Source organism: Heptranchias perlo, chromosome 24 (assembly GCF_035084215.1).
Source record: "Heptranchias perlo isolate sHepPer1 chromosome 24, sHepPer1.hap1, whole genome shotgun sequence".
Taxonomy (NCBI): Eukaryota; Metazoa; Chordata; class Chondrichthyes; order Hexanchiformes; family Hexanchidae; genus Heptranchias; species Heptranchias perlo.
Genome location: NC_090348.1, coordinates 19,375,130 through 19,391,269, shown reverse-complemented (window position 1 = coordinate 19,391,269; position 16,140 = coordinate 19,375,130). Strand labels below are relative to the sequence as shown.

At 41.6% G+C, this 16,140-nt stretch overlaps 1 protein-coding gene across 2 annotated transcripts in view; it reads left to right on the top strand.

Annotated features, from left to right (window-relative positions):
- The window catches only part of cog5 (component of oligomeric golgi complex 5), a 148,843-nt gene that overhangs the window by 42,976 nt on the left and 89,727 nt on the right, over positions 1 to 16,140 (top strand). For both annotated transcript variants that reach the window (XM_068004865.1, XM_068004864.1), the window contains exon 7: positions 4,855 to 4,985. In XM_068004865.1, coding sequence (XP_067860966.1) covers positions 4,855 to 4,985 — 131 coding nt within the window. The remainder of the gene's footprint in view (positions 1 to 4,854; positions 4,986 to 16,140) is intronic.

The following is a 16,140-nucleotide window of genomic DNA, read 5'->3' as shown; positions in this document are numbered from 1 at the left end:
TCTTTAATTTATAGATGGTAAAAGTTTATAAATATTAATTGTTTTAACCTTTGCATGCAACTAAGTAGTCTGTTATTAACTGACTATCTAATCAAGATGTTTAAAATGATAAAGCGATTCGAATGAATACTAACAGTGAAACGATTTCCTCTGGTGGGGTAATCCAGAACAATGGTGGGCATAATCTTAAAATTAGAGCTGGGCCATTTAGGAGTGAAATCAAGAAGCATTTTTCACACAAAGGGTAGTGGAAATCTGGAAGTCTATCCTCCAAAAGGTTGTGGTTGCAGAGTCAATTGAAATTTTTTAAGACAGATTGATAGATTTTTAGGTAAAGGTATCAAGGGATATGGAAAGAAGAAAGATAAATGGAGTTGAGTTACAGATCAGCCATGATCTAATAGACTGGTGGAACAGGCTCGAGGGGTTAAGTGGCCTACTCCTGTTCCTATATCAAGAATAGTTACTCTCCCTTTGAGAGTTTCATACTGGTGGAGCCATCACGGTCAAGACTTTTTTCCTACTAGCTTCACCTGAGCCACACAGCAAATTTTTTTCCCTCTCATTGTTGGCATTAGTCATTTTAAGAGAAAGGACTTCTCTGTTCATTTTAAGTCGGTGTTTTATGCTTCAAAATGTGTGTAGTTATGGTCTTTTGTTGATACTCTCTAGAGTTTCAGCAATAGATTGAAGATATTCATAATGCAACTACAGTCAGACTGTGTTGCATTAGGCCTATAAATTTGGCCACACAGCATCCATTTTTTGGGCGCTAACTGGCTTACTTAGCCTCCAATATGGCGGGCAGGAAGCGCGTGCACATTTACAGCTCCAAGTGCTCAGCTTGCCGTATTGGGAAAGGAAAAACAATCGACGTCCTTTACCCATGCCTGAAGCAGGTGTTAGACTTTTTGCATTGCAAATAAGGGGCCGAAAGGCTTTGAGGCCTCCACTTCAAGATTAGTTTGCTCTGAGGCAGCCCGCGCACCGCCCTCAGGGAAACCAGACCTTGGGATCGACTGCAACCTACAAGGTAAGTTGTTTTACATTTACTTACCTGAATGTAGAGCCAGGAGGAGCAGGAATACATCTCCCGACCCCACATTTAAAGCCCCCCAATTGTCGCCACTCCAGACACCCGATTTCCCCAACCCCAGGCCCCCTATCTGACTCTCCCTCCCAGCTTCCATTCCCAACCCCTGATCCAACCACCACCCCACCCCCCCCTTCCCGGTTTCACCCCGACCCCTGGATTTGCGTATCCACTTGCAGTCCTCTTCGCCAGTGAGCTGTTACGCCTCGCCAGCTTCATTATAATGAGGCCCAATGTCAGAGCCACCTCGGGCATCACCATTCAGGCGCAGAGTATGTACCCCCAACCTGCTCCCTAATTTCTAGACTAGTCATTTCATATTTTCAGTATCGGTAGATCAAGGCTCGGTCTGAAGCAGATCAATGTTCAGCCTTTGGGTTTAGTTAATGTTGGCACTCAACTCTAAGTTCTATATTGAATATCATGCATCCTTTCCCTGTGACCGACATGCAAGTATCTTGCATTATCTGCATGTGTTGCTTTTCTAACTATATATTCTTAAATCTGGGCTGCAAGATTATACAGGTTTTCCCATGGGAAAGAGACACATTGGAGCAATGCCATATGATTTGAGGCTTGAGCCATAATATAAGAATATTAAAATTTTTAAAAATCAAATTTAAATAGATGGATAAACATAAAAACAGAAAATGCTGGAAACACTCAGTAGGTAAGGTAGCATCTGTGGCGAGAGAAACAGTTGTAAACAATTTCACAACACCAAGTTATAGTCCAGCAATTTTATTTTAATTTCACAAGCTTTCGGAGGCTTCCTCCTTCCTCAGGTGAATTTTGTGGAGAGAAACAGTTAACGTTTCAGGTTGATGACTTTTCACCACAACATATGTTGGAGATGAACATCGTTTAAACAAGTACAGAGCTAGGGAAAAGGTGGGGGGATGGGCAGGGAAAGCACAAAAGGCTATGATAGGGTGGAGGACAGGAGTGATTAAATGATAAAAGGATGGTGGTGCAACGCTAAAAGGGGTGATAATGGGACAAGTATAGAAACAAAAGATGAGCCCAGAGGAGGTGTAAATGGTTACAGCAGAAAATCTGGCAAGGCGGAAAAGGTTGCTGTGCCCCGGGAATGTGATGGAAGAAAGGCAGGCAGATCCCAGGAGTGCGGACCACCCCACCAGCTGTGTACAGATAGGGGATCCCCAACCCAAGCACCAGCCCACGTCACCTCCACTCCCAGTGGCCCTAGTACAGCCATCCTCCAGTACAAGCACCTGCTGTCCAAGAGAAAATGGGAGCAGTGGTTAAGATTTAAAGTTGTTAAACTCAAAGTTAAGGCAAATACATGTGATAATGTAGAGTTGAGTACTGAGTAGAGCAACATGCAGTGGAGTCAATAGCAGAGTGGACAGGAAAAAATGGTAAAATAATGTAGATTTATATGCTTGGACTGAAATCATAGTAGTCATTGATTACATATGAGAAAATGTTTCAGACATGCTGAAAATTGAATTAATTAGGAAATAATCTTCAGTGAATTGAGGAACAAAGACTATTTCCTGATGACATCACAAACTACAGGCTACACTTGAAAAGGTTCCCATAAGTTATTTTAGCATGGAACATTGCCAAGCATAGAGCACAAGCCATCACATTGTGAAAATGGCCACAATTCAGTTTTGGATCACAATGATGCAAAGAAGTTTGGATATGCAGAAGCTTTGCAGAAGTTTGTTATGCACCTTAAATTGTAACCTTCTACAACAACTTCCATTTATATAGTACCTTTTAAAGTGAAAAACATCCCAAGTGCTTCACAGAATGCATATGGCAGGAGAGATTTGGGTGGTGTGACCAAAAGCTTGGTTGGCGAGAAGAGCTTTGAGTAGGTTTTTAAATGAGGATAGCAAGGCGGAGTTGTTTATGGAGGGAATTGTAGATAGCTGTGCAGCCAATGGTGGGGTGAGTGGAGATGGGGAGGATGCATAAGATGCTAGAATCAGAGGAATGGGGAGTTTGGGGGGGGGCATATGGCTGGAGGAGGGTGCTGAGATAGGGTGAGGCGAGGTCGAGGGGTGGATTTAAAGATGAGGATTTTAAACTTGGGGACTGGGAATCCATAGATTAGAGTAAATGGGTGCGTAGGTCATAGTGCAGACAAGATATATGCAACAGGACTTTGGACAAATTGGAGTTTATGGAGGGTGGAGAATGTGAGGTCATGAAGGAGAGCATTAGAGTAATCAAGTCTGGAGGTGACAAAGGCATGAAAAAGGGCTTCAGCATTGGAGGGGCTGAGGTAGGGACGGAGGTGGGCAATGTTGTGGAGGTGGAAGTAAGCTGTCTTTGTGATGGAGACAATACGGGTCTGAAGCACAACTCGGCTGGATACAATGTGAAGGTTGCGAACAGTTTGCTTTAGCCTGAGTGTGTGGCTGGGGAGAAGATTGAATTAGTGGTAATGGAGCGAAGTTTGTGGTGCCATTTTTTTTCTCAGTGACTGAAATTTATAATGTCTGAAGTAAGGTTTTAGAAAAAAAAATTCGAAACATATTTCACAGTAACATGATTACATTTATCAAATGAACTGTTTTTGTGTCTCTCAATAACTTTATCAAAGTTTTTACTTGAAGACTGTAGCCTCTCCCAAAAGCCTAGGCTTAAATTTGATATTTTTGCTCAATGGTCAGTTATCTGGGGACAGATCCTAAAGTAGGAGCATGTGCAGTGTGCACATTTTTTCAGGATGCATCGGTAGCATCTAAGCCAGCCAAATGATAAGATGCTTCTCTGAGCCTCTAATAACTTATATTTGGTTGTTTTACAAAATTGTTTGAAAAAAATATCAGCACAAAATTAAAAAGCTTTATTCGGCTAAAATTTATGTTGAGTGCTATTGATTGTATGTGTGTGGGTGAGAGAGAAAAAATACAGACTGCTGATTGCACATCTGTTGCAGCTTTAGTTGGTGTTTGAATCAAAAATCTTTATAGACTTCAGAAAACATTAAGCTGAGAGAGAACGCACACAAACAAGGCCTTTCCTCCTCCTAGTTTGAGTTCTTTATTTTTGTTTTTTAAAAAAAAGCAAACAGGAAACCTCTAATTATCACCAGCATTTTGTTGTTGATAGAAAATGTAAAGCTTTCTAATTAATGAAATTTTTGAGTCGGAGAGGAAAGAGTAAGAGGGAGAGACAGACAAAGTAAGTGTTTACTAAAAGCAAAATGATTACTGATTTATTGATAATTTTGATACACAAATGTTTTTTAATCCAGGGCTGTAAGTTGATCTCCTTTAGTTTAGAACGGGTTAAATTTTGAAAAGTGTGTGATGATTTTATATAAAGAAAACTGCCCGTCACACTAGTTATAGAAAGCTACGAACTCTATTTTCGTGGAACCCTGTACATGCAGAACATTGTCTCCAAGTTTGTTTGAAAATTGACTTGAAGAGCGTTAATTCTATGGTGGATCAGCAATGCTAAAATATGTAAATTGAGATGTATTGCCCATAAAGTTAGCTGATGTGGAGAATGGAAATATCAAACTGGTGGTTTTTGGAGAATGAAGATAAATGTATGAGGGGAGAAATTGCTCTGGCTGCTCCATGTAGCGACATTGTAACTAAACATAATGACTGAAGCAATTCTTTCCCCATAATTGATAAAGTAACAAGGAAGCTTTACATCGCATCTCATTTGTGATACAGCTGCCGGGAGAGGGAAAATACTGATAAGTCCTCAACATTCAAATGGGATTCACTGAAAAATATTGACTTTTTTTGCCTTTTATTTTGCAGATTATCTTTCACAAGGAGTTGATCTTTCCGGGATTGAAGTTATAGAAAATGATCTTCTTTTTATTGCAAGAGCCCGACTTGAGGTAGAGAATCAAGCTAAGCGTTTGCTTGAGCAGGGAATAGAGACACAGGTAAATGCCTAAATTTTGTGTTGAATTTGGAAAGTGACATCTCAGATATTGAAGTATCTAGTTTTGAATGATACCTGTGTTCATTACATAATTTGAGATTTAGAAAATAGGAGCAGGAGTAGGCCGTTCGAGACTGCTCCGCCATTCAATATGATCATGGCTGATCCCCTATCTCAATACCATATTCCCGCTCTTTCCCCGTACCCCTTGATTCCTTTTGTGTCTAGAAATCTAGCTAGCTCTTTCTTAAATATATTCAGTGACTTGGCCTCCACAGCTTCTGTGGTAGAGAATTCCACAGGTTCACCACCCTCTGAGTGAAGAAACTTCTCCTCATCTCAGTCCTAAATGTCCTACCCCATATCCTGAGACTGTGACCTCTTGTTCTGGACTCCCCCAGCCAGGGGAAACATCCTCCCTGCATTCAGTCTGTCTAGCCCTGTCAGAATTTTATATGTTTCAATGAGATCCCCTCTCGTTCTTCGAAACTCAAGTGAATACAGGCCGAGTTGACCCAATCTCTCCTCATAAGACAGTCCTGCCATCCCAGGGATCAGTCTGGTGAACCTCCGCTGCATTCCTTCCATGGCAAGTCTATCCTTTCTTTGGGTAAGGAGACCAAAACTGCACACAATACTCCAGGTGTGGTCTCACCAAGGCCCTGTATAACTGCAGTAAGACGTCCTTGCTCCTGTACTCAAATCCTTTTGCAATGAAGGCCAACATACCATTTGCCTTCCTTACTGCTTGTTGTACCTGCATGTTTACTTTCAGTGACTGGTGTACAAGGACACCCAGATCCCTTTGTACATCAACATTTCCCAATCTCTCACCATTTAAATAATACTCTGCCTTTCTGTTTTTCCTTCCGATGTGGATAACTTCACATTTATCCACATTATACTGTATCTGCCATGTATTTGCCCACTCACTCAACTTGGCTAAATCACCTTGAAGCCTCTTTGTCTTCTCACAACTCACAATCCCACCTAGTTTTGTGTCGTCAGCAAACTTGGAAATATTACATTTGGTTCCCTCATCCGAATCGTTGATATATATTGTGAATAGCTTTAAAGCATGAAAGTTGGATGTGTACAGAATTTTTAATGAATGCTTAAAACTTGCTTATGTATAGTACATGGTATACTTCTGTGTTGTCTTAAATTATTTTTGCTCATATTGTAGCATCAGTTGTACTAGTAGTATGTTGATGTCTTTCTGAAATGGTCCTACATACATTTTCACCTTGTTAACTTTTAGTTATTTTCAGTGTAAAGTTTTAACATTAAATATCTTTATTAAAATTCAATTGGATGCAAAAGTTCACCTTGAACATCTGCATTAACTTTCTGATAACTTGTAATCATCATGATGCCTTTCAATTGAAGCTACCATAGTTTCAGTAGTACTGGTAGTTTCAAGAGAGATTGAAAAGAAGTCTTCATTGGCTTGAACTAATAAAACTCTCAGTGGCAATAATGATGGTATATCATCTAGCTGCAAAAAGTATGCAGAGAACATTATCTGTGCACATTTTACAGCTAATCAACCCGCAGATGTTTTTCCCACTCCTAAAAGGGAAAAGCTACTGAAATTGTGTTCGACAAGGGACCTATAAAGTTTAACATAGTGGCCCAAATGCTTTTTTTCGAATTCAAGCTTGACCTGCCATTAGTATTTACTTTTGGTATTAGGCAAGCATATTTAGAAATGTAACTAATTTGAAGGTTTGTGTTTTTGATCCAAATAAGGGTCAAGTATTGATCAGTTATATCATTGGTGATTATATAAGAAGCCCTTAATCTGGACATCAGTGCAGTGGAGATTTGGTCTAAAGCCAATGCTTCCATATCTATTCCAGAGGGGGCAATAATTATAGGAGAGAAGCAGATGAGCTATTTGAATCTGATTCAGATAGTTCCTACTTGCATTGACTTTGAACAAATCCACTTTCAGTGGTTTAGTACCAGGGGACCCATACTTAAGATGGCAGCACTTGAATGGCTTTTAGGAAGGGGTGATACTTTGGAGGACAACTCTCGAATGCGAGTCATTGTACCTTTCCTTGTGGGAGAGAGCTTTAAAAGAAGATGTAAGAGAAGCTTACCTAGGAAATTACAGTTCCGTTAAGGCTGCACATCAGAGTGATGAGATGTAGCCATTTTCAGGACCTATTTGTCCACCTTTCGGCTGCATATGTGATATCATACTAGGTTCTGACTTTTTCTTAAACTGAATAGGGAAAGTACAATTCAATACAAAAATCGGTATAAACAAATAAGAATGAAAGAACCAATGTGCAAGAAAAGGTTTTCACAAAACGTTTCAAGGCTGGCTATACAATGGAGAAACTGAACCCTTCTATATAATAATTAACAAAACAAGTTAGATCAAGGAGCAAGAGGAGGTTAGAGGAAAGGGAGCCCCTTCCCCAAGGTGAAAGTACAAATCCAAGAGTGAAGACAAATTAGGAGTTGAAGAGAGCAACAGGACTCCCATGATCTGACGGGAAACTTTCCAAGGCAAACATAAAAACGTAAACAGGGAAAAGACACAACGTATTGTTGGAGAGATAAGGACAACTCCTCAGACGTCAGTAAGTTAAACAGTCACGTATGATCGAGTTAACAAGCTGAATAGAACTGGCTCAGAGCAAATAAAATAAATAGACTTCCTTTGATGAAAAAAAAGATGTGCTGTGCTGGTGGTTGATAAGGACCAGTTGAGAGTGTTGTAATGTTATTGCTTTAACTTTGATCTTTGTGTGATTAGAGAGGCCTCCAATGTATTCTAAAATGTATGGGACTGCATATAAATACGTTAGCTATATTAAGATAAAACAAAAAGGTTAACCAAGTAATGTTAGGATTTGTGAATGCAACATCAGATCAGCCTTTTGACTTGCTCAGAGAAAGCAAAATAGGTAGCATTCTCTGGTGTCCAGTTCATAGACATAGCTAGAAACCTCAAATTGTCTTTAAAATTCATACCTCTGTCATCACCATTGTCATCATAAGATTTAAATGTGGAACTGCCTTTCCTCTTAAGCTTAGGCTTGTAGCTACACTTGAAGTGGCAGCATGTGCTAATATGGAATGTTTTCTTTTTTAGCCTAGGTAGTGAAAATTAATATTTAGGAGGACAAAATGATTATTTGTGGAACATAATTTAGAACTGTATTTTAAAACATCTGATTTTTCTGCAAATAAAGCCTTGCATTGCACTTAGTAAACAAAGGAAGAAAAGAAACTTTGTACAGTGCCTTTTACATCAGGATACTCCAAAGAACTTGACAATGAATGAATTATATTTTTTGAACTGTGGTCACTTGTTCTGTTGGCCAACATGGCAGCCAATTTGCACACAGCAAGGCCCCCAAAAACAGCAAATGAGATAAATAACCAGTTAATCTATTTTGGTAGTGTTGGTGGAGGGATGAATGTTGGGCAGGACAATGAAGGAATTCTCTATTCCAACTATTCAAAATAAAAAGTGGTGTGGGATCTTTTACGTCCACCAGGCAGGGCCTTGGTTTAAAGTCTCATTCAAGAGATGGCGCCTCAGACAATGCAGCACTCCCTCAGTACTGCTGTCAGCCCAGGTTATGTGCTCAAGTCCTGGAATGCAACTTGAACCTATAACCTTTTGACTCGGCGGTGAGATGCTACCACTGAACCAACCTGGATGCTTTTGACAGATTATCCAAGAAATAGATCAGTGACCTGTATCAAATCATTTGCAAAACCACATTAAGCCTTAATTGTTAGGAAGCACGACGATAAGATTAATCTAGAGTAAACTGTCGTGATGAGCTTTGGGAACTTGCTTCACTAATTCTTTGATTAAGAAAATGTATTCGCGATAAAATTGTAGATATTGTATAATGGCATGATGGAGTGGTGATGGGTGCTCCAATCGATTTGACAGCTGGGAGGCAGAGGCTGCAGCATCTCCTAGTAGGGAGAAGGGAAAATTAAAGTGGAGGGCTGCGCTTGGGCAATTCTTAGTGTCTCCTACTGGCTGGGTATAGGAGGCATTGGAAGTTTTGTGGGAGTTGGATGCAGATAAGTTAGGAAAAGCAGATGAAGAAGAGAATAAAATTGCAGAAAAAGGTGAAATCGTACCAACAATACACTCATAAGAGATTTAGAAAATTATTCTTACGTGCAGTGTTGCTGATAGCGAGCATCAAGGATTGATTACTGTGGAAATATAAGAACAGGAGTCGGCCATTCAGCCACTCGAGCCTGTTCCGTCATTCTAGTAGATCACGGCTGATCTGTACCTCAACTCCATTAATCCATATCCCTTGATACCCTAACCTAACAAAGATCTATCAATCTCAGTTTTGAAAATGTCAATTGACCCAGCAATCACAGCTTTTTGTGTGAGAGTTCCTGATTTCCACTACCATTTGTGAGAAAAAGTGCTTCCTAATTTCACTCCAAAATGGCCCAGCTCTAATTTTAAGATTGTGCCCCCTTGTTCTGGATTTCCCCCATGTGAGGAAATAATTTCTCTGTATGTAGCCTTTCGCATCCCTGTCTCATTTTAAACACCTCGATTAGATTACCCCACCAACACTCTAAACATAAGGGAATAGAAACCAAGTTTATGCAGGTATAATTCTGGTGAATTTGCACTGAACCTCCTCCAAAGCCAGTATATCCTTCCTGAGGTGCAGTGCCTAAAACTGAATGCAGTACTCCAGATGAGGTCTGATCAAGGCTTTGTGGAATTGATATATGCATATATTGTGCTATATTGTTAGAAATTTGGCCATTTTTAAATTAAAAATTGTAGGACTGAAAAGTTTTTTTTTGTTTTTAAAATTTGCAGAGAAACTGCCTCAGGTTATTGCAGATAATTTGTAGTGCTCTGATGTAATGTAGCAAATTTGTGTAACAGGGAGGCTCTGACCATCATTTTCCAATCTTCTCTGGTTACAGGCGTGGTGCTGGAGGATTGGAGGACTTCTAATGTTGTACCATTGTTTAAAAAGGGAGAAATTACAGGCCAGTCAGCCATACCTTGGTGGTGGGCAAATTATTGGAAACAATTGAGGGACGGTATAAATCGTAATTTAGAAAGGCACGGATTAATCAAGGATAGTCAGCATGGATTTGTTAAGGGAAGGTCGTGTCTGACTGAATTTTTTGCGAAGCTAACAAGGAAGGTCGATGAGGGTAGCGGGTTTGATGTAGTCTACATGGATTTTAGCAAGGCGTTTGACAAGGTAATGCTGTTGAATGTTAAGGGGAGGTGGTTAGACTCTCTCTTGTTGGAGATGGTCATTGCCTGGCACTTGTCTGGTGCGAATGTTACTTGCCACTTGTCAGCCCAAGCCTGAATGTCGTCCAGGTTTTGCTGCATGCGGGCACGGACTGCCTCATTATCTGAGGGGTTGCGAATGGAACTAAACACTGTGCAATCATCAGCGAACATCCTCATTTCTGACCTTATGGAGGGAAGGTCATTGGATGGAGCAGCTGAAGATGGTTGGGCCTAGGACACTGCCCTGAGAACTCCTGCGGCTGAGATGATTGGCCTCCAACAACCACTACCATCTTCCTTTGTGCTAGGTATGACTCCAGCCATTGGAGAGTTTTCCGCCTGATTCCTATAGACTTCAATTTTACTAGGGCTCCTTGGTGCTCTGTCAAATGCTGCCTTGATGTCAAGGGCAGTCACTCTCACCTCACCTCTGGAATTCAGCTCTTTTGTCCATGTTTGGACCAAGGCTGTAATGAGGTCTGGAGCCGAGTGGTCATGGCGGAACCCAAACTGAGCATCAGTGAGCAGGTTATTGGTGAGTAAGTGCTGCTTGACAGCACTTCGACGACACCTTCCATCACTTTGCTGATGATTGAGAGTAGGCTGATGGGGTGGTAATTGGCCGGATTGGATTTGTCCTGCTTTTTGTGGATAGGACATACCTGGGCAATTTTCCACATTGCCTGGTAGATGCAAATGTTGTAGCTGTATTGGAACAGCTTGGTTAGAGGCGCGGCTAGTTCTGGAGCACAAGTCTTCAGCACTACAGCTGGGATGTTGTCAGGGCCCAGAGCCTTTGCTTTATCCAGTGCACTTAGCTGTTTCTTGACATCATGTGGAGTGAATCGAATTGGCTGAAGACTGGCTTCTGTGATGGTGGGGATATCGGGAGGAGGCCGAGATGGATCATCAATGTTCATGAAGCCTCCTCCTCCCATTAGTTGTTCAATCGTCCACCCCCATTCATGACCGGATATGGCAGGACTGCAGAGCTTTGATCTGATCCGTTGGTTGTGGAATTACTTAGCTCTGTCTATTGCATGTTGCTTCGCTGTTTAGATTGCACGTAATCCTGTGTTGTAGCTTCACCAGGTTGGCACTTCATTTTTCGGTACGCCTGGTGCTGCTCCTGGCATGCTCTTCGACACTCCTCATTGAACCAGGGTTGATCCCCTGGCTTGTTTGTAATGGTAGAGCGAGGAATATTCCTGGCCATGTGGTTGCAGATTGTGCTGGAATACAATTCTGCTGCTGATGGCCCACAGCGCCTCATGGATACCCAGTTTTGAGCTGCCAGATCTTTTCAGAATCAAATCTATTTAACACGATGGTAGTGCCACATAACACATTGGATGGTGTCCTCAGTGTGAAGATGGGACTTTGTCTCTGCAAGGACTGTGCGGTGGTCACTCCTACCAATACTGTCATGGACAGATGCATCTACGACAGGTAGATTGGTGAGGAGGAGGTCAAGTAGGTTTTTTCCTCGTGTTGGTTCACTCACCACCTGTCACAGGCCCAGTCTGGCAGCTATGTCCTTCAGGACTCGGCCAGCTCGGTCAGTAGTCGTGCTACCGAGCCACTCTTGGTAATGTACATTGAAGTCCCCCACCCAGAGTACATTCTGTGCCCTTGCTACCCTCAGTGCTTCCTCCAAGTGGTGCTCAACAAGGAGGAGGACTGATTCATCAGCTGAGGGAGGGTGATAGGTGGTAATCAGCAGGAGGTTTCCTTGCACATGTTTGACCTGATGCCATGCGATTTCATGGGGTCCAGAGTCGATGTTGAGGACTCCCAGGGCCACTCCCTCCTGACTGTATATCACTGTACCGCCACCTCTGGTTGGTTTGTCCTGCCAGTGGGACAGGACCTACCTAGGGATGGTGTTGGAAGAGTCTGGGATGTTGGCTGAAAGGTATGATTTTGTGAGTGTGGCTATGTCAGGCTGTTACTTGACTAGTCTGCGGGACAGCTCTTCCAATTTTGGCACAAGTCCCCAGATGTTAGTGAGGAGGACTTTGCAGGGTCGATTGGGCTTGGTTTGCCTTTGTCGTGTCTGGTGCCTAGTGGTCCGATGCCGGGTGGTCTGTCTGGTTTTATTCTTGTGACTTTCTGTAGCGAGATTGTACAACTGAGTGGCTTGCTAGGCCATTTCAGAGGGTAATTAAGAATAAACCATGTTGCTGTGGGTTTGGAGCCACATATAGACCAGACTGGGTAAGGATGGTGGGTTTCCTTCCCTAAAGGACATTAGTGAACCAAATGGGTTTTTACGACAGTCCGGTAGTTTCATGGCCACCATTACTGATGCTAGTTTTTTTTATTCCAGATTTTATTTAATTAATTGAATTAAATTAATTACACTGTGGACATAATTACAGTATGTGCACTTGAAGTGCAATAACCTACAGGGCTACAGACCAAGTAGTGGAAAGTGGGATTAAGCTGGATAGCTGTTTTTTGGCCGGAATGGACACGATGGGCTGAATGGCCTCCTTCTGTGCCATAACTTTCTATGATTCTATGATGAACAGCTACTTCAATTTACCCCTTGCCTGCCTGGACAGCACTATTATAAGAGCATAATACAGTAAGGTCACAAGTTAAAGCGAGTAATTTAATATGCGACTGTTCAAAGGCTCGGCAGAATAAAACTGAACAGTCCAACTGCAATTGAATGATTGTTGCTGTTATTCAATAGCTAATTTAGTTGTCTGACAGCCAAACTGATCTCTACTTATTCAGGAATAGGAAGAAACAATTTTTGTGAATAAAATATGTTTGCTGATTCTCAGAATATCTTGTGCCTGTGGTAGTAAAGTCCACATATCAGGGGTTGGTGTTTAATCATCACACCTAAAACTGTCGCATTTCAGAACATCATACGCGCGTAGGTGAAAATAATTGGCTGAAATGAAGACTTATGTGTTAAATCACCCATCGACTATCTGATGGACTGAATATGAACAAATCAAAAGCAGTTTGATTGTCAGTATGTACCGATGAGGAACAAATAGGCAGCAGAAAACTGAACAATCAATCTCTTTTTTTAAAATAAAACTGTCAATCCTGCAGTCGCAAGTTGCAGGAAATAGCAATCTTGTGTGTCATGAGGCTCAACTTGGAATACATGGTTGTTTGAACTGCTATCTTGAAATTTTCTCCCTGCTGAAAATTTACCAGTAAAAGTAACACTTATAGTAAAAAAAAAATTGGAATAATTCTGAATAAAATGCTTAATTTTACTCAGCTGGCTATGCGGCGTTGTAATTCTCTGGAAAATATTTTCTCTCGGAGGCATACTTCTGCAACCAGAGCCTGAGGCTCAATTTATTGTACTTGGCTCGAGCTTCAATTATTGGGTTGAGCTTTGTTGACTGTCATTTTTAACCACCAATGCCTTAGTTCCTGCTAATTGCCTGTAGTTCATGGCAAACTCTTCCCTTTTCATTTTGACTCTATCAACTGCCACTAAAGTTCCAACCTGACCCATCTGGAGTTGTCCTCACCTGCAGCGCCCCCCCCCATATCTGCCCATAGTCATTTCTGCTTACAGTACTTCCTGACCCATCTGGAGTCCCTTTTATAGTAGAGCCAGTTCTGACCCACCCAGAATCCTTGACAGTGCAGCCTTAGAGTTATTTGTCATTTAAGGACCATTACTCCAGCCAACCCACCCTAGACATGTTCCTGCCTGAGTTTTCCTTCATCTGCAGTTTTCTCAATGGCTGTCCTGAACGCTTCAGATTTGCTGCCTACCTATATACTTCCCAGCCCAACACGACCTGTGACAGGAGAGTGAAGGATAGCAAGGGGTACTCGAAGAAACTAAGAGACCACGCAAGCAAAGAGAATACAAAAGAGAGACAGAAGTAATTTGCATTCTTTTTATAATCCAAGGCCTTCTCAAGACCTTCAGCCTTCTATTTGCCTAGCACTTTTTGTGTAGAGTTTAAGGAACCAATGACATAGATGAAGTACATTTGAGGGCTCGCAAAGGGACGTTAAGGCGTTAGTATTAAGTTGGAAAACAAGACCTCAAGGGTGATCATTTAAAGATTACTTCCTGTGCTGGACAGGTTAAGAGGAAGATTAATGTGCGGCTGATAAGCTGGTGCAGGAAGGGTTCATATTTTGGGTCATTGGAGCAAGTTCTGGAATAAAGGAAGGTTATTCTGAAGAGGCAGCCTTTATCTGAACTGAAGTGGTTCCAATGTGCATGTGGAAAAGATAAATAGAGCAGTTGGGGGATAACATAAGAATGATTTAGGGATTGCATGAAGACAGAAGCCATATGAATTGAGTTAAGAAATATGAAGGGAAATGGTACAATTCTTGGTGTGCATTGCAAGCAACCAAACCGTATAAATTAAATGGAGGGGGCGATCTACAGAGTGTTCAGAGAGATACATATGAAAAACAGGGCAATAATGGGTGATTTTGGCTATCCAAAGATGGACTAGAATAACAGTAATGCATGTGGTCAAAGTGGGGAATGGTTTTTAGAATGTATCAGGACAGCATCACAGATCAGTATATTTCTAGTCGAAAAAGGAAAAAAGTAATGCTTGATTTTAGTTCCGGAAATAGCGACCATAACATAGTTAGGCTCAAAGTAAGACTAGAAGATAATGAGTCAAAGGTAAGGGTGCTGGAATGGCAAAAGTCAAGTTCAGCAAGATGAGAAGATATCTGGGCCAAATTAACTGGGCAGGTAAGTTAGCAAATAAGTCGATGGGTCAGCAGTAGAAATCTTCAAATATGAAATGCATAAACTATAAAATAAATTCCTTTTAAGGAAAAAAGGGAATACATCAAATAATAGAATTATGTGGTTAAGAAGAGAGATTAAAACTAAACTGAAACTGATAAAGTTAGGGCTAACAATACAAAAGGTAATCATGAGAAATATAGAAAGTTTAGCAGGGAGGTGGTTGAGGTCCGGCAACTCCTCAATTTTAAAATTCTCATCCTTGTTTTCAAATCCCTCCATGGCCTCAGCACTCCCTATCTCTCTAACCTCCTCCAGTCCTAAAACCCTCTGAGATCTCTACGCTTTTTGAATTCTGGCCTCTTGTGCATCCCCGAATTTAATTGCTCTACTATCGGCGGCCATGCATTCAGCTATCTAGGCCCTAAGCTTTGGAATTCCCTCCCTCCCTCCAGCTCTCTACCTCTTTCTCTCCTCCTTTAAGACGCTCCTTAAAACCTACCTCTTTGACCAAGCTTTTGGTCACTTGTCCTAATATCTCCTTGTATGACATGGTGTCAAATTTTGTTTGATAATGCTCCTGTGAAGCACCTTGAGACATTTTGCTACATTAAAAGCGCTATATATTGCAAATTGTTGTTGTTGAGGAATAAATGTTGGCCAGCACACCAAAGGAACTCCCCTCTCCCTAGCTTGGCTAGGGGCGCAGCTAGTTCTGGTACGTGGGTCTTCAGCACAAGAGCCAGGATGTTGTTTGGGTCCGTGACCTTTGCTGTGTCTAGTGCAATCAGCTCTTTTGATGTCATGTGGAATGAATAGAATTGTTGAAGACTAGCATCTGTGATGGTGCAGGCCCTCCGAAGGGGGCCAGGGTGGATCATCCACACAGCATTTCTAGCTGAAGATGGCTGAAAATGCTTCAGTCTTGTCTTTTTCACTAACATGCTGCGCTACGCCAATGTTGAGGATGGAAATGTTTATGGAGTCTCCTCATCGTGTTAGTTGCTTAATTGTCCACCACCATTCATGACTAGTGTGGCAGGGATGCAGAGATTTAGGAAAGAAATTGGTTGTGAAAAAATTAGCAAAACTGAAGTTGGATAAATTACTGGGCCGTGATGGCATGCATTCTGGGTTGTCGAAAGAAGTCTGAGAAGATAGCCAAGGCTC